We start from the raw sequence: 19387 nt of genomic DNA on the forward strand, positions 1-19387 counted from the left end.
AATGTTCTTTCTGTGGTACGATTTCCAATGATACAACTCTCCACAAGAGACCAAAAGGACACATAAAGTAACAACTAGAGGTCGCCGTACGGCCTTCGATAATAAGCAAAGCCCATACTGCATAGACAGCTATAAAAGGCCCCGAAATGACAATGTAAAACAATTGTAACGAGAAAATTAACGGCCTTATTAATATATATAAAATAAAATGAACGAAATTTAAAAACAAATATGTTACACATAAAAAAATAAATAAATTCTAGCCCTGGAGATGTCAATTACAACATTATTGACGTTAAAGATTCTGTGCAAAACTGCATCTCAAACGCTAGACTTAATCTCCAGCGTTAGAACTTTAATACTAGTACTTAAAAACACAGCTATTTACTATTTAGACTCTATTACAACCAAAGGCCTCTTTAGAAGCTGCTGTGATAACTACAGACAAGATTAAAATGACTGTTGAAATGTCAAACAATATACGGCAAGTTTATGAATTTTGACAGTTGTATATGTAATTGATACTAAGCTACATAAGGTCATGTTTTTCTCTGACTGTTTATGACGTCTTTACACTAAATTCATTGGATGTTGGATGTGTACGGATTGATAGTTTAGTCTTACCTGCATGAGTTTTTAGTGGCTTTGAACTAGCTGTCAGATAACTGCGAGTTCTCTCAGATCTGTTCCTATTGTCTTTTTGTTGTCGGGATGTTCAAGAACCCGGCCACGTCCAATTGTATTTTTGTCCATCTGATGAGTTAAACCTTTTTAACCAAACTGATTTTTATAGTTCGTTCTTATGTTCTTATGTTGTACTGTTAAATATACCACTGTCCCAGGTAAGGGGGGGATCCCGCTAACATGTTTAACTCCTCCACATTATTTATGTATGTGTCTGTCCCAAGTCAGGAGCCTGTAATTCAGTGGTTGTCGTTTGTTTATGTGTTAAATATTGAATCATATTTGTTTTTCGATATTTTTTTTTATAAATAAGGCCTTTAGTTTTCTCGTTTAAATTGTTTTGCATTGTCATATCGGGGCCTTTTATAGCTGACTATGCGGTATGGGCTTTGCTCATTGTTGAAGGCTGTACGGTGACCTACATTGTATGGTTGTTAATGTCTGTGTCATGTTGGTCTCTTGTGGACAGTTGTCCCATTGGCAGTCATACCACATCTTCCTTTTTATAGTTGAAAATTTCATTCACCAGAAGATCTCAACATTGTTCCAGAATATCTCAACCGATACCAGAAAATCTCAACATGACATATTTTATAACATATTTAGCATAATGAAATTATATTAGTAAAGAAAAAGAACAAACTATAATTTTATGTTTATAATGTTTTAGAAAAATACTAATTTACTAATATATATGCTAGTTTATCAATGATATCACTGTCATTTTGTCAATAGCTGACTGCGCTGGCCACATTTACCTGCTGGAGAAAAGTCATTACGATGTCATTTTAAATCCCATTCATTTGTGTTATACACGAGACAAACTGTAATTCAAATATCTCTGGCATGACATTCTCCGATTTTACAAAAAACGCATTGATTTTCAGTAAATTGACGAAAAGTCGACCTACCCTGTGTTTATTTTGAATATTTTGAACCAGAATAGCTCAACAGGAAGTGCCAGAATACTTTTTTCCGTCTCAACATTTGGTTGAGATTAGATGGTTTACCAGGCGTGTTAAAGATTCAGATGATTTACTCATTATTAGAGATTTGACAATGATATTACTAAGTTTTTATGGTTTTCTAAGATAATTATGATGAAATAAGTTCGTTAAGATTTAAAGATGTAGTTATACATGACAATTATTTGATTTTGTATATTAACAAAAGTAAAACCGATCATTATCGTCAAGGAAACGAAATTCTCATTTCGAAAGGTTTATCCATAGCTTGTCCATATGTTATGTTAAGAAGATATTTAGAATTAGCCAATTTCGATTTTGACTCCAATAAATATTTATTCAGACAGATTTGCAGATCAGGCAATAATTGTAAACTTATAGATAAAGACAAAAAGCTAAGCTATACGGCGGCTAGGGAGGCTTTATTAGGTAGAATTAGATTAGTTTCACAAAATTGTAATATAGGCCTACATTCATTTAGAGCCGGTGTTGCAACGGCTGCTGCAAATGCAAACGTAAACGAGAGGTGTTTGAAAAAACACGGCCGGTGGAAGTCAGACTCTAGCAAAGATCGTTACATTGTTGACTCCACAGAGAAACGTTTGCAGGTTTCGAAGAAATTGGGTTTATAATATTGTTTATCTCTTATAATTTATTCTGGCCCCCGTTCTTTGTGTAATTTCTATCAAATACGGCGGGCTGTCGACAAATTGATATTTGCGTTTGTATTGTTTTATTTATAGGCATATGAAGTATAGATAATACTAATATTTTCTTGCGGTTCGAAGTAAAGCGGGAAAATATTGTATTGACGTTATGGGTAATATGCGTATGGTCCAATCAGAGGGGTTGATTTAGATCCGGGTATGTAGGTATGTTTGATTTGTTTGTCACTTTCTAGCCGCCGTTCGTACGTGCATGACTTAAACTTAAGTCATAATGTATATATATATATTTTGAAGTATTTTATTTTTGTTCAAAATTGTTTGTTTGTCATCTCTCTCGTTATATAAGGTAAGGTCTGACTACCTTTTTCCTGAGATAGGCGTGTGCATTGTTGTCGGATACAGGTTTCCATTTTAAAAAATTTGGTTTTTCCTGGACGGCCTCGACTATCCGTGAGGGAAATGTTGGGGAAAATTTAAGAGAGAGTGTATAGAAGCATGGAGTTGCGACATGTTTCTTATTTGTTGTTTGAAACAATATTGTATGTGTTATAATAAAATTACATCCGGCGTCCATCAAATACGGCGGGCTGTCGACAAATTGATATTTGCGTTTGTCTTGTTTTATGTATAGGCATATGAAGTATAGATAATACTGGCTTTTGTACATAAAATAGTTAGCTCGAACTGTATGATCCTGTATGAATCTGATCTTTATATTAAAAGTGCATAAATGGTTCACATATAGGTCTTATTTAAACATTAAACAGTATCAAAACAATAAGTGCATTATAGTATAACAAAATATGCTTGTCTACCGTCTAATTCTAATTGCTAATATTTACTGTATTGTACATAGCCGACCTAGAAAATTGGCATTACATTGTATAATTTGTCATCCTTCCCTTAAAAAAATGATGAGTTAACTTTTTTACCAGGATTATCCCACTAAGACAATGTTCATGCAAAAAACTGATAGATATAGGAAGATGTGGTGTGAGTGCCAATGATACAACTCTCCATCCAAATAACAATTAAAAAAAGTAAACCATTATAGATCAATGTACGGCCTTCAACACGGAGTCTTGTCTCACACCGAACAACAAGCTATAAAGGGCCCCAAAATTACTAGCGTAAAACCACTCAAACGGGAAAAACAACGGTCTAATCTATATAAAAAAAAACGAGAAACAAGAAACACGTATAAATTACATAAACAAAGGACAACTACTGTAACATGTGTAAGTGACTTTGTTTTACACTCGACCAAACCCCTAATCACGGCAAGTAACACTTATGATTTTTTTTTTTTAAACCTTGCATTCGCCTCGGTCGACTATGGTATGTTTTGTGTTATTACTGATCTGTCCAGACTTTGCAAATACACAATATGTATTTATCTATAACTAGATACTAATTTGCACAAAATACACAACCTTTTAGATGCAAAATTAAAAACACTCTTTCAGCGCTTGAATTTTTTTTTTTTTTCAAAGATATAAAAAATATTGAAATGATTTGATAAACTGGTGTTTTATAGTTTAGAAAATAGTTCTGTAATATGCTGTAGTGAAACACTATACACAATATGAAAATGTATGGATGTGAAAAGGTCCAGGCCACGTCTTCTTTTGCTATGTCATAAATTGAAGAAAAAAATCAGAAGGATTCTAAATCAACGCCATTTTCTAATGGCAGCACTTCATATAATTAGTCAAATTTGTCGTTTTAACATCGTTTACAGCATATGCTTATGGTTGAATCGTTTTTGTAGCATTCTATTGAATAAATATCAGAAAGTTTCTCCTTTTTGTCCTTGTGGTAGAAGTATTGATATTTTTATGTCTGAACTTTGATCTCAATTTCACAAAAATGTGACCACTCTGGATTTTTACGACCCAACTTTTCTTATTGTACACGTTTTCCTCTTTCCATCGATATATAATTTATGTGTGTGTTTTTCCGGACCATTAAAGTTTTAAAAAATTAACTCTGGTTGCAGTACTATATGCCCTTAAGGCAACGATAAACGTAATTCTGTGTTGTTTCGGATAGGGATGACAATTTATTGTCTATAGGACTTATATAATATATGAAATAGCCATAACGTCAACGCTGCATTTGAATATAGAATGGGTTTTATTCCACTTGAGTTGAACAATTCAAATTTGAAAGATAATATAAAATTGATAAACATACACAAATAATAATAATAAAATACATGGACTTTAAAGGTTTACAATAAGCAGGTTTATTCATTTGTTCATCAATTTGCACTTCATTTGACCAATTCATATTTTTTATCATGGACATCTCAATGTATTAAATACATATACCAATGACCCTGATCCTATACATTGGTCATTATACCTGAATGAATATGAAATCACGGACAACTTGAAAAGTGTTGATAGTCAATCTACATCTACAGGTATCTAAAGCAAAAGTGCCTTAAGAAAAAGAAAGTATATGCATTAATGCGACAGTAGTTTATTGGTCATCGATTAAAGAGACTAATCTAGGTAACAAACTAATTTAAAAGCTAAGGAAATGTTTCTATTAATTGTATTAGGAACAGCTGAAGATATTCCATATTGCAATGAAGTCGGACTAGTGATTACGTTTCATAGAAAGAACACTTTAAAAAGGTAGTTGCACTATTGCCAATAACTACATTTAATTGTATGTTTATTCTTTCAATTAGTCTTACAAGTCTGAACTGTAATTCTGTTCACAAATGGAGTTAGTTTAAGACCAATTTGCACATCAATGGACGTGACTGGAACTCCCTCTTTTAGGTTAACAATATGTGGCTGTTTATATCGACGAAACCTCTCATATCGGTTAATTCTTTGTTCTGAACTAAAATACAACTTTATAAATTATAAATAGTATAAAAAAAAAAAAAAAAATTATATGTCCAAAGAGCTTTTCTCGTCTTTACCTTGCTCGGGAACACTCAGAGCTAAATATTTAAAAGCTTACTTTGTACTAGTATATACCTCTTTTTAATTTTGTTTCTGTAAATTAGAATTGAAATTTCAACAATAAAAGAAAGGCGAAAGATGTCAAAGGTGCATTCAATATCATAGGTCAATAGTACACTGCCAGCGCTAAAAAGATTAAGGACCAACAACAATACACAAACCGCAACATAGAAAGTTACAGATCAAGAAACACGAGCCTAGAAACTAGGGGTCATCTCAAGTGCAAGACTGAAGGGCAAGCAGATCCAGCTGTTCATGTGGCACTCCTCAATATTAATTGAAAATTTTATTGCTATTATGATAAAAAAAATCTAGAACGGGATAACACGATTCGTCTCAAGTTTAAAGATGTTTATTTATACGACAAAGACAAATGACCCTAAAACACAAAAACATAAACACATAGACAATACAGTGTACAAAGGGATATAACTCTAATTCATATAACGGAAAGTACATGTATTAAAATACAATAAACTGGCTCTTTTCTATAACAATACAACCAATACTATTAAAGTGTATATGTTATAAATATATAAATTCAATAAAACTCAATTATAAACGAAGTCAGGTAAAGGAAACAATTATTGAAAATGAGATTAGAAAAAAATGTCGAGCTAGCTAATATATTGGCTGGATTACACCACCGACAATGCTTTGATAAATATTTTTGCCTTTTTGTATCATTTTGTACTTCGTGGTGAGTACCTGTAAGTTGCAGTTTATAAGAGTTTTTAGCATAAAATTACAGATGAAAAAAAAAGATGTGGTATGATTGCCAATGAGACAGATCTCTACAAGAAACCAAATGATACAGACACTAACAACTATAGGTCACCTTACGGCCTTCAATGATGAGCAAAGGCAATGCCGCATAGTCAGCTATAAAAGACCCCGAAATGACAAATTTAAAACCATTCAAACGAGAAAACTAACGGCCTAATTTATTTGCATAAAAATGAACGAAAAACAAATATGCAACACCTATAAACTAACGTGGCCCACTGAATTACAGGCTCCTGACTTGGCTTCTGACTCGGGACAGGCACATATGTACAAAATGTGGCGGGGCTATACATGTTAGCGGGATTCCATCCCCTCCCCCTAACCTTGGTCAATGGTGTAACATAAAAAACGAACTATAAAAATCAGTTGAAAAAAACCGTATTGTGACCTATACTTGTTAATGTCTGTGTCATTTGGTGGAGAATCGTCACTTTGGCAATCATACCACATTTTATTTATTATATTAACTCATCGGGTGTATACAAATAGAAATACATCTAATAAAAACACAGAATGGGCATATCCATTTAGGCTTTGCTATATGTATACCAAATTATATTCTGTTAAAAGTACCCTCGAACTACTATAATTAATCAATGTGGTATGACAGAGTGGTGAGCAACTGAAGAGGAACTTTGGTCATGTCACAGGATATTTCCCCTGGTAACGGTATATCTGTGAATGAACGTGTTAACCTTAATGTTAAATATGCACATTATCCTATACAAATTGACTCGCAGGTTTTGTATTTCATTATTCTTTGTAACACCTTTTAGGGGATTTTTTTTTATATAAAGTTTCTAGTAGAACAATGAATTCAGACGGACCGTAAGTAAGTATTGTGAAAACAGTGATACATATATATAACGGGTCAAGTTTGTGTTTGAAGGACCGCAAGTGATGTCCCTAAGAATACCAACATGCATGCTCATAACGTCATTGCTTAAATCACATCGACAAAAACATCTTGGTACAGTTCCAGTATTAGAACATCTCAGTACATTTTCAGTATTAGAAAATCTCAATCAGTACAGTTACAGTACAGTTACAGTATTAGAAGATATTTTGCATATCTAACATTTCATTAGAGAAAAGGGAATCATATGAGTTACAGTAAAATATTTAGAATCTGGTATTGTTTAAGGGGTTTATTCGTTATACAGACATATACATCTTCGTGATATAAAATGTGGTAATAATAATGACTTTTTCACTATTTGACTTGCTGATGAATGCACGGTCTTTGACGTAAAAACATGTTTATGTTCATTCTTAAGTACTTCCATACAGTATGTTCGTCATTTCAATATTAGTTGGCTGTTTTGTCGGCCAGTCAAACATCAACCGCTTTACATGCGTACATATGGACTTGCAGACGGACGTATGAGCGAAGAAGGGTAAAACGTAATGACCTGTTCATAAAAATATAGAGATTTTGTATAATTGCCAATGAGACAACTAGCTATTAAAACAAAATATGATATTAGCAATTATAGGCGAACATATGCCATTCAACATTCTCATGTAAATTTGAAAGTTAGTTTTTACTTCTGGTTCCCTAGAAAAAAGCGACTACAATTTCATACACAGCTATCATATGTTAAAATACACATTACTAAGTAAGTATTCGATCATTGGGAAGTTGATGAGTGGGGAATTGTAAAACGATGTTCACAGTATAACATGCTCACATAAAGTACGATACCAAGTTGCAGGAAGCTATAATTTGTAGTTCCTGATAAAAAAAAAAGTCGGTGATTCTATTGGACAAACGGACTGACTGGCGGACCATCACATAGGGGTAAAATCATATACCACCTTATTTGGAGCAGATATTTTCTTGAGTAATTCATAAATCAGTCCAGATAGGCATTCAATCGCAAAGCATTCGGTTGTAATAAATTATAACATATAAAAATGGTTAAAACATGTTATCATTTCTTTTTAATAAATATAAATACATTTTTAAAAGATAACCATTTTCATACCAATACAATTTTTCATCTTCTCTCCACTCTCATATATACATGTATTGAAATACATCCACACGTATCGTTATACACACTTTCACGCGTAAATATTGTTATAGACATTAATTTATTTTTTAAAGAAATGTTTCAATTTTAGAGAACTTCAATCAAAAACATTATAAAAGAAAACCATTAAAAAACAGAAATACATTATCAAGCTATGGTCCTAAATGATAAGAACTCAAAAGTAACCGAAATATAATTGACCCGGAGAGTAGACTATTTTTGATCATTTCCAAAATTTTCCCTTACCCTTTTAAGCGATTTTTAATGAAGCCTTGACAAATCACTTCCCTTTAAAAGTCATTGATCGTAAACAAAGTTTTAAGCTTTAGAGGTAGTCATAATGAAATTGTTTACAAGTAGCACTTGTTATATTGCTAGAGAGTGGATACTCTGACTAAAAGTCCAACAGTTCACTTAACCCGTTTATACCTTGTTTATGAATTTTCCTTTCGTTTGTGTTTTTAAAATGGAGTTTTCTTTCGATTAGCTACATATGTTGCTATACTATTGATGGCTCCTACTTTTGCACTCAGATCTCGAACTTTTGTATATTTATCTATTGCTGTTGATGAGAGATTGCTGAGTGTGTCCACAAAGAAAAAAATTGTCAAATCTGCCACGGATAACTGAAAAATAAAAGACATTTTTTTTACTTTTTACTTTTCTCAATATTTATTTTAAAAATAAATAAATAAAAAACTGAGATTACGCCCTCCGCGCCTTCGGTTGGAAGGTCTTAATTCGAAGTCATGTTTTCAAATTGGTCTACATTGAGGTCCATTGGGTCCAAAATTAAATTGGTAAATGTCCAACTTATTTCTTTTTTTAAGTTTTTAGACCACATTCATGGTTTGTCAGAAACCTATGCTGTGTCAAATTTTAATCACAATCCAAATTCAGAGATGTATCAAGCTTGAATGTTGTGCCTTTACTTGCCCAAAACTGATCAGTGTTCGAACTCTGCGGTCGTATGCAGCTGCGCCCTGCATTTTATTCTCAAATTCAAAGGATGTACGATGACCTGTTTTTTTTTTTCGTCACATTGGCAAATCATACAACATCTTCTTTTGTTTATATCAACGTACTTTCATGAAGGATTTGAACATTATTTGTATAGCTGAATGAGATTACGTATAGGTACGATGTATAAGTGTAGATCCTCGAAAAAGGAATATTAGTCCGGAGGCTTAAGCGGGTCATCATTCTGTCTGTGCAAATTTATAAACAAACAACCAAGTTCGATCTAAATGTGCCGCCTCTCACGCCACTTGCCGTACTTTGGAGATGCTCTGTTCTGAATATACAAGAAATGTTCCACAACTAATCGTGAAGCAACAAATCATAAATTTTCCATAGTATACACTTCAATACATACCTTTCCTCCCACTATAAATCCACTGTTTGTCTGATTGGCATCCAATGCCTTTTCTAGGTAGGCCATAATGGCAGGTAGTTTGGTATCCACTATAGACTTAACGGCTTCAGCCTAAAATATAAAGAGGGCAGTCTTTAATAATAGCAGATGTATGTTAGGTTTCTGTGCTGTTGATTTACCAAGCTGATGCGGTGTACATCATATTTCATATTTTACAAAATGTAGGTAACGTTCGAAAAAGGGAAAAGATAATTCCGATTAAGGAGGTAGACCTAGGTTAAGGGAAATAACTCTTAAAATCCTCAGTACGTTTGTGTCAACCATTTTCAAAAATATATTATAAGCTTCTAGGCTACATAGATTATTTTCAATCTGTTTCAAGTAAATGCTTAAAATACATTGATGAACTTGACTTTTACAAACGCTTAACTAATTTAAAGAGTTATCTCCCTGAACCAAGGTCTACCCCCTTAAAGCTGTTAAAAATGTATAATTACATAATGAAGTCTTTTTTAAAGTTTCCTAGTCAGAAAAATGGTTGGGATAATTCTTACAGATATTCATAAAAAAAAGCTTAAAATTTTAATATGTGGCCAGTTTATTAACGTTTTCTGGGTTAGAGACTGTAAGGTTTTGATTACAAAAACAAGGAACCAAGCGGCACTACTCTGCAAACAAGTAGGATGAAATATGTTGCTAATGAAAGAAAGGTTTTGTTAATTTCAAAGATTTTATGTTTTTCTGTGGAATCATCGAACAAATGGTGTAATAAATTTAAGAATTGAATGAATCTTTTTGTAACTTCATTTGGGTCCAAAAAAGTTGACCGAAGTGTATTTTGTATGAAGCGCTTCATTCTAAAAATATGTGCACGGTCAACGCTTTTACAACCCTATGAAGTTACAAAAAAAAGCATTTCAAAATTTATAATAACATTTTTTAGCTAGGATAATGATAACACGATTTTTATCAAGTTTTTATTCAATTTACCTGTGCACTTTATTGTGGGACCTCTTGTCATCATAAATGATAAATTTTATTGTGTAATGAAGTTGCTTAAGGAATATTGTGAGATTGCAAAGTAGCCAATCAGAATCACGTATTATTATTAAACATACATGTAATGTAATTATTCTCTATTATTTATACGGTTGGTGCTGACATGTGTAGTTATAGTGCCATATTTACTGGTATAAACTTACCTTCGCAGCCTCCTCTTTGATAAAAACAGGCTTTGTACAATCAACAGTGAAATCTGCTATTGTCGTCATCACTTCATCTATCTTTGCTTTTTCCATGTCATTACTTCCAAAGAGACCTAGAAAATATATTTCTATATTATTCTAACACATTTTCAAAACTTCAACTGTATTCACATTCTTGTATATATCAGTTTATACGATTGTTTACTACCCCTTCCGGAAGTGTTTTTAGCCATTTTTCAATGCGTTTATTTTGAAAGCAGGGCTAAATATATATAACTGTAATAATCAAAAATATGGTTACGTTTAGATCATACGGACATTTTTATTTTTCCTAAACTACAATATTTGTTTTATCCAAACCAAATAGCAAACTAGTGGGGAAGAAAAAATACACTACATATTCTAGTATAAACGGGACAAAGGCTTGATATTCAGAAAACCGCTTAAGTCAAGATATTCAATTGCATCCTGAATTTGTCGTAAATCCGTCTGTTTAGGACAAATCTTAACTTAAGTAGTTATATGCATATCAGCCTAGGGTCATACAAACCATTTTTTTTAAATGGGGAAAAGAGAGGTAAGGAGAAACGATTTAAAAAAAAATGTTATTATTATGTCACAAGTTATACTTGATGGAAATCGATTTAATATATCAAAACAAACATACCAAATTGTCCTGCCAGATATCTGTCGACGACTAATTTCTGCGTCAGTTCTTTTCCATTTACTTCTAACACGGGTAAAAATCCTAATGGAGTTTCTGAAACAAATAACACACATTGATTTGATCATGTTAATGCTCTGTAACCTTATCTAAGATCTCATAATTTTAAGTTATTAGCTGCACTGTTTACCTTTTTATTGTAAGATATATATTTACGATATTTTGTATTTCCTGACACCAACAGTTTCATTTCTGCAATTTTATTTTGTATGTTTAAGTAAACAATAACATCAAAAGCCCTATTGTCTCCACAGTTTTACATATGTTCTAAATTAGAGTTGGTGAATTAGTGTTTTTACACTCTAGTTTAGTTGTCTAACGTACTGTGCGGTATTTTTTGCGATTTCTATTATATATTTTACGCATTATGCATATCTTTAATTGTTTCTTAGGGAATGATTACTCGTTTAAAAACATTCTTAAACACGCAGGAGGGGTGTGTGTCATGAAAGTATCCCTTGATAAAAGATTTGAAACAGTTAACGTGTATCTAAATATAGATATGTCAAGGCAACATACGTAGGTTTATGACATCATTCAAATTCTAGTTTTTTTCTTTTTTTGGCATATTTGTTTTTTTTGCTCCTTGTTTTTAATGTTTTTTTTATGGAATGAATGATTTGAGCTTGTTATTAAATAACTGATTGTACCGATTTGCAAAGAAAAGTTAAAAATAGGTAAAAGTTCTATTCTAATTAACCTTTATTAATTATTTCAACTTATACAAGAAAGCAACTGCAACAGCAAATGATATATTAAATATAAAAAAAACAAAGATCAGTTTTAAAAGTATGTTGAGTAATTAGTAGAAAATTGGAGAAGTTTAAAGGTCATAAAAGAAAACAATTGTTGATTTTTATGTCAATTGGTACAAATATTTATCAAACACAGAGATATGACATTCACCCTCGGTCGTTGGTTTTAGGGAATATAGTATCTATAGGCTTGATAAATCTTTGTACCAACCTCACCAGAAGTCAATAATTGTATAAAATGGTTATCAGCCAATCAAAAGGGCACATACAAGTCATGTAATGTAATTATGACCCTTTAAGATTCAAAGATCCCCATTTAGTGACCTCTTGCGGTTGTATTATTGTTAGTCACGATGACTTTTGATTGTTTCCTATGTTTATTCATAATTGATAGACTAGTTAATTTACAAGACGGTGGATCACGATTTAAATCTCATTTAATAAAACAATTTTAAACACGCACTTTATTATTGATCTAAATCAACTTATATATTTAATGTTCTAATTTATGTTTCTTGATATTAAATTCTTAAACAAACAAGTATTTTAAATTTGATAATGATTTGATTGATCTTCTAAATTATTAAACTAGTTGGTTTGACTAAATACTACAGAGGTTATAAGGTAGAGACACTTACTACGCCTTTGCAGGGGAGTTATATAAGATTTCTCACATCATTCTTAGTGAATTCGTTTCACACGAAGTAGTGTCTTAAATTAATGAAGCATAAGAGTATTGAGTCAAATATCACAATCAATTTGAAAAAAACACATTTAAAATTGGAAACAAGTATATTGACAATTATTGTCTGAATATTTAAACTTTGATGATCATGTTAAAAGGATCTACAAATATTTTCTTTACATGACCAACAAGTGATAAAATCTTTATAATAATGAGATAAATGCAACTATTAAAAAGTCAAATTAAAACACCGAAACTGGATACGATCCCGGGAATACGATCACTTTTATTGTCTTTATATGTTCAGCATCAAGATATCCCATAAGACAATGAAAACAAATTGAAAGACTTTTACATGATCATCCCATACGCTATTAACAAAGGCGAATTAAAAAAAGATTTCTACAAACATTTCCATTCGTACTACAACAGACATAATTTTCTAATTAATGTGTAAATCATGCGAGCTGACTGTTTTGTATGTTTTCGATGATATCCATTTGACATGGCTCGGTACTTATGTATCCCGTCAATCTGTTTTTTGTTCTTTCTCATATTTTCCTCGTATGCCTTGTACGTGTTACTTTTTTGTGGTTCTTTGATACATATGACATGGCTCTGTACTTTTAAACATCCCGCCATTATGTTATTGTTCTATTATTATTTTTGCATACTTTGAATGACACAAAAACATTTTATACGTGATGTTTACATTCTGACACCAAACACGCGATTCTACACGAGCGTTGATTAATACCTTTTATGTCTATTTTGTTAACGCATCGTTGTCAACATAATGGAATTTGATGTGACTGTCATACAAGTGAGAGGTTACGCGCTATAAAACAAGGTTCATTTAATAATTTTCTACATACGATAATGCCTGTACCAAGTCAAAAATATGACAGTCCCTGTCCAGTCGTTTAATGTGTTTTATCTTTTGATTTTGCCATTTGATAAGAATTTTCCGTTTTGAATTTTTCTCGGAGTTCAGTATCTTTTGTGATTTTTTTTTAATCCCAGCTCCCGAAAGAGTGCATCAGTTTAGACAAATGACCAATGGCTTACTGTGGAACATTACTACATTTTTTCTCTTCGCATATTGCCTTTTCTTTTCTTTTATGCTGACAAGCTTTTAATTAATGACGGCCACTCAGATTATTTTATTTCACTTACTTGGTTTTAATGCTGGCCAGTCGGATTGCTCTACTCGAATATCTTCAAACTTGACCCCCGCAGCCGCAAAGCAAAGACGAGCAACTTCTCCTCGTCCTTTTCCATTGAAATATGTTAGCTTGTATGAACCACCTTTACTGAAAACATAATTATTCGTTTACTATACGTAGGAAAAAATATAGCTTTTCTAATGATGTTGGATGTTACCAGAAATGTGAAGCTGTGTCGTTTTCCTAAACAGATAAAGAGGGAAAGTGCTTGGAAAAAGCAGAAGTAGGAAAAAAAAGAGATTTAGGAAATTAAAGGATAAAAATTGGAAACGGGAAAAAATTGCAAAAAAACGGATTTGGGAAATGAGCATCCAGTAACACCTTCCTCAGACAGCATGTTAAGCTCTAAATCGTCCAGAGATTTCAAAGGTTGTGAATAAAGCAAACAACAATTAACATGACGATCCACTATCATCAATATAGATCAACAAATTTCAGATTCTTGTCAATATTTCAAATCTTTAACCATTAAAACTTCGAAAAACGTAAAACATTTAGGTTCCTGAATTGTAAAATATTAAGTCGATAAGCTAAAAAATTTCAAATTGCCTGTTGCATTATCGGAATAATTTTTGGTGCAGAAGGTACGTTGTTACCAGCAATCAAAAATCAACAAACTATTCTCTAAAAAGATTTTTTTATAATCGATGCTATGGACGTGGATATAATATTGAACGGAAAAGGATTCTTTTTAAACTTTTCTTTTACAAATCCAATAATTGTTTAATAGTTAAAAAACTTCAACAAAATTATCGTTGCGTACAATATTCCGTTAACCATGTTAACTCAGTAACATATTTACCTTGCACCTGAACCCATGATTGAAATGTTAGCCTTAAATATCAGTCTTCGGTGATCGTGGTATTTATAATGGAAATAGTATGTTTATAGTAGATCTGTTGTAGAAACAGTGTTGAAGACTAAGATATATGAGGTTTTGTTCTAAATATCAACTCTCTACAAGAGGGAATATACTTAATATAGTTCTTCCTGATGTCCTGAATTATGACATTCACGTTAAATGAGAATGGTTTTTAATTGGCTTTATATAACGTACATGAATGGAAGTACAATAAAGAGGTTTAAATGTCATTGTTTATACTTACATACTATAACGTTTAGTTCAATATACGGGACACATAAGGACAAACCTAGGATTGTAGTTTTAGCAATTACATACTTTAGTTAATAATAGCTCTGACAGGAACGATCTACAGTTGCAACAGCAACGGCTGGTATCTATCGTCCCTCTTTTATGTATTGAAAAAAATGTAATGTAACAGCAGAACTTTTCCTAAATATTCGCTGATGAAAAAAAACAGCAAATGTGTAATATTTATTAGTATAATGAACTGGGATGTGAATATTGTTTTTATGTACTAAGAACCGCTAACACTTTGAAACTCAGCCCGTCATCGCAATGACGACCTTAAATGCTACATCTATACTCAGTGTTAGTCTGTACCTTTCAAATTTAGGAACGTGTTTAGAAGTTATATTATTGTATCATTATTTATTTATACTCATGTCACTTACTTCTAGGCACATGAAAGGTGCTAGTAATTAAAAATTTATTGTTTTACTCTTCCGGAGAACATGGTATCATACCCTGTTTTCTGATAACTCTCCCGGAGTACATGGTATCATACCCTGTTTTCTGGTTACTCTTCCGGAGTACATGGTATCATACCCTGTTTTCTTATTACTCTTCCGGAGTACATGGTATCATACCCTGTTTTCTGATTACTCTTCTGGAGTACATGGTATCATACCCTGTTTTCTGATTACTCTTCCTGAGTACATGGTATCTTACCCTGTTTTCTTATTTACTCTTTCGGCGTACACGATGTCATCCCTCCGTTTTAGTTGTTGATCAAGTTGCTTTATCTTAAGTTTAGTTGGGGTTTTGTTTAACATTTTTTGTCAGTTTTTTTTTGCTTCTTTTTTTTTTGTAGTTTTTTATCTGCCTTTCTTTACACTTTCTGTTTTCATCCTCCTTTAACTAATCATCTTTGTAATTTTGTTTAAAATGGTTCGTAAATGGGTTAAAACAATTTTTCAAATTGAAAGTTAATGAAAAAACAATTGTATCGACTTTATATCCATATGATTAAGGTGTGTATATATCATGTATGTATAGGAAAAGTTTATTCCCCTTTTCAAAGAATCTTTTCGCTTAAAATGAAAATATTTTTTGTGTTTGATTTAGGTATTTGATTCTGCATAGTTGTTTATCATTACAGAGAGTCCGGCATACGATTTTCAATATTTTAGCTCTAAATCGCCAGTTCCTAAACTGGTTCTCGATTGCCTACTACAAGTTGTTCATAGCGTAATAATTGAAAATTAACTGCTTTTAAATTACTCTACCATGGTACACGCTCTCATCCACAGTTTCAGTCATTGCTCAAGTTGCTCAATCTTTAGTTTAGTTGTTTTTCAAACGTTTGTTTGTCAGTTTTTTTCTCTTTTTATAGTTGTTTTATCTAGCTGTCAATAACTGCGAGTACCTCAGATTAGTACTAAGTGTCTTTTTGTTGTTGGGATGATCAAGTTCCCGACCACGTCCACTCTGTGTAGTATATTTATTTGTATACATCTGATGAATTAAGCCTTTATCAACTGAGTTTGTATTGCTCGTACTTATATTGTTCTTTTGTACCACTGTCCAAGGGGAGGGTTGGAACATGTTTAACCCCGCTACATTCTGTGTGTATGTGCCTGTCCTGAGTCAGGAGCATGTAATTCAGTGATTGTCATTTGGTTTTGTGTTACATATTTGTTTTTCATTGTTATTTCGGGACCTTTTATAGCTGACTATGCGGTATGGGCTTTGCTAATTATTGAAGGCCGTACGGTGACCTATAGTTGTTGCTAACTTCTGTGTTATTTAGTCTCTTGTGGAGAGTTGTCTCATTCGCAATTATACCACATCTTCTTTTTATATAATTTGCCTTTCTTTAAACCCTCTTTATTCTCCTTTGGTATTTCTTTTTATCTTTTCTATTAATGGTCCGTAAATGGGTTAAAACAACATTTTAAAATTGAAGTAAATAAAAATGCAATATCTACTTGTGTTTCCATACAGAAATTAAAAAAAATGAACATATTGTTTTTAAATGAAAATCAATTATTTGTTTAATAAAGGTATGTGTTACTTCATGGTTTTTTTATTACCAAATATCTATATTACTTATCAGTTAGATGGTTATTACATTAGTTTATTTGTTTATTGACGACCCTTTTTGGGTAAGATTCAATTCATGACACGATGCATTTTAATATTGAAAAAGGTTTTATCAGGGTTGCAACATATATGAAAGGAAATTTTTTTAAAACAAGAACATTTAATCGACAGTCATTACTTCCAATGAAAATAAAAAGACCTCTGAAAGATAGCAGCGTTTTACGTTTCCGCAAATTGGCATTACTTTTCCGGGGAAAAAAAGATGACTTTAAAAAAAAGTTTACGTTTCTGCAAATAAATATCTTACATTTCCGGCAAAAAGTAACTATTCCGCAAAAAAAAAATTATTACACTTCCGCAAATAATTAAGGAATACCAAAGCCATAATAAAAAAATAAATATCTATTAAGTTAAAGTTCATCATAATATTCAAGTAATATTCATCATTAAAATGTATGAAAACGTATGTTCAAAAGTCAGCACTTATCAGATATATCAGATATATAACTTGATATGAGTTCAAAAGTCAGTTCTGACAGAATATTTGTAGCCAACACGTCGAACAAAGTCAACAGTAGGACAATTAAGGTGAACGTTTGTATGTAACGACCATTGCTCACTGTGTACTTTTTAAAGACACTTAAACTATGGGGTCACCAAAGGTTCTCAACACCTTGATAAAGTAATTCGAAAAAATTAATCAGAAATAACACGATGTTTTGATTTATATCAATTATATAAATCAAAACATAAAGGTTATTTCTGATTAATTTTTCGAATTATTTTATAATTAAAGGAGTTAAGAAACCTTGGTGACCCCACAGTTTAAATGTCTATCGTAGGTACGTCGTGAACAGTGGTCGTTACAGACAAACGTCCACGTAAATTGTCCCAGTCAATGGATGAATTTAAAGTGTCAATCAATGGCCACAGCCACACTGTTTTGAATTTCATTCTATTTAATGCTTAAATATACTGACTGTATTTTACCTTTTATTAATTAATTATTGTTATAACAACACCTATTGTATTTTGTTTGTAGGCATAGGTTGAATATATTTTTATCAAATGTTGGCATAGGTTGAAGACACCCTTTTACAGTAAGAGTTCTCATCATTATGTAAGATGTTGTTTGCAGTTTCAATAACACATCGACAGAAACGAAGATGATCAGAACCTCTTCTTTATTATAAAAATAGAATAAATAATTTATCTGATATATATTCAAATATTTATAATTTACCAGGTTAATTTCCGGAAAAGTAATAAATACAAATTGCGGAAACGTATACTTTTAATTAGCGGAAATGCAATACGCCCAAAGATAAAAGTTCCATCAAATCAAATTAAATGTTATGTTAATACATTACATGTTCATAATACAACCTGATGAAAATTAAAATTACTATATCAGTTCAGCTCTTTCTGGTTAACAAAATCTGTACGGAAAGTCTGTAACTGTTTGGAAATTATTTCTGATAACAATCCTACAGCATGCACATCACAGCAAAAATAATTTGTTTTTCGTATCTAAATATTCAAAAAGCAATCAAAGTCTTACGCATGCACATCTATACGTGCATTTTCATAAGGTCGAATTCTATCCGATGCATAATATATATATCTTATATATACGAGACACCTCTTAAGAACAGGACATAATATCACCTTTCAAATAATTGAGGTAAACCAAAAAAAAACTCCGAAAGGAGAAAACAGAGAGAAAGGTTCTGGATGCATCAGCTACGTACTCTTGAACCTGATGAACTTAATGAGAGGGATGAAAAACAGTTCTACCCAAAACCAAAGGAATAAATTATGAATTTCATTCTATTTAACTAAAACAACTATTAGATTTAAAAATGGTTATGTACAATAAAAGCCAAAATATGTTTTATATAGACCATCAATCAATATGTTAAACTTTTACACAAATTTTGTGTAGCCGTCAAGCTACAAAGATATGTTTTGTCATGCATCCGATTTCACCTAGATAGATGCACACGCCCGATGAAGCTAATTTGTTTAGCGAAATATTGCGTGAATAATATATAAAATATAACAACTAATTTCATAACACTCATTAGTGTGTTAAAGTTACATTCTT

General features: G+C 31.9%; 1 protein-coding gene and 1 pseudogene across 1 annotated transcript; one reads left to right on the plus strand and one right to left on the minus strand.

The window, feature by feature from the left end:
• LOC143056195 (uncharacterized) overlaps window positions 1-2281 on the plus strand; it is a 40437-nt pseudogene extending 38156 nt beyond the window's left edge.
• A 6160-nt stretch (window positions 2282-8441) lies between these two features.
• LOC143056290 (glutathione S-transferase 1-like) lies at window positions 8442-14996 on the minus strand. Its single transcript, XM_076229379.1, has 6 exons — window positions 14896-14996; window positions 14044-14180; window positions 11371-11463; window positions 10701-10816; window positions 9499-9609; window positions 8442-8749 (listed from the first exon to the last, which is right to left on the minus strand). Exons 1-6 carry the CDS (start codon window positions 14910-14912, stop codon window positions 8585-8587), a joined length of 639 nt encoding a protein of 212 aa, XP_076085494.1. The 5' UTR covers window positions 14913-14996; the 3' UTR covers window positions 8442-8584.
• Between the last annotated feature and the right edge of the window lie 4391 nt (window positions 14997-19387).

This window comes from Mytilus galloprovincialis, chromosome 13 (assembly GCF_965363235.1).
Source record: "Mytilus galloprovincialis chromosome 13, xbMytGall1.hap1.1, whole genome shotgun sequence".
Classification (NCBI taxonomy): Eukaryota; Metazoa; Mollusca; class Bivalvia; order Mytilida; family Mytilidae; genus Mytilus; species Mytilus galloprovincialis.

What these genes read in the sequence shown, in the direction of transcription:
- LOC143056290 (XM_076229379.1), bottom strand. An exon ending in ATATCTGGCAGGACAATTTG is followed by an intron (nt 10,817 to 11,370) that starts GTATGTTTGTTT and finishes TATATTTTCTAG; the next exon opens with GTCTCTTTGGAAGTAATGAC. An exon ending in GATTTATAGTGGGAGGAAAG is followed by an intron (nt 8,750 to 9,498) that starts GTATGTATTGAA and finishes TTTATTTTTCAG; the next exon opens with TTATCCGTGGCAGATTTGAC.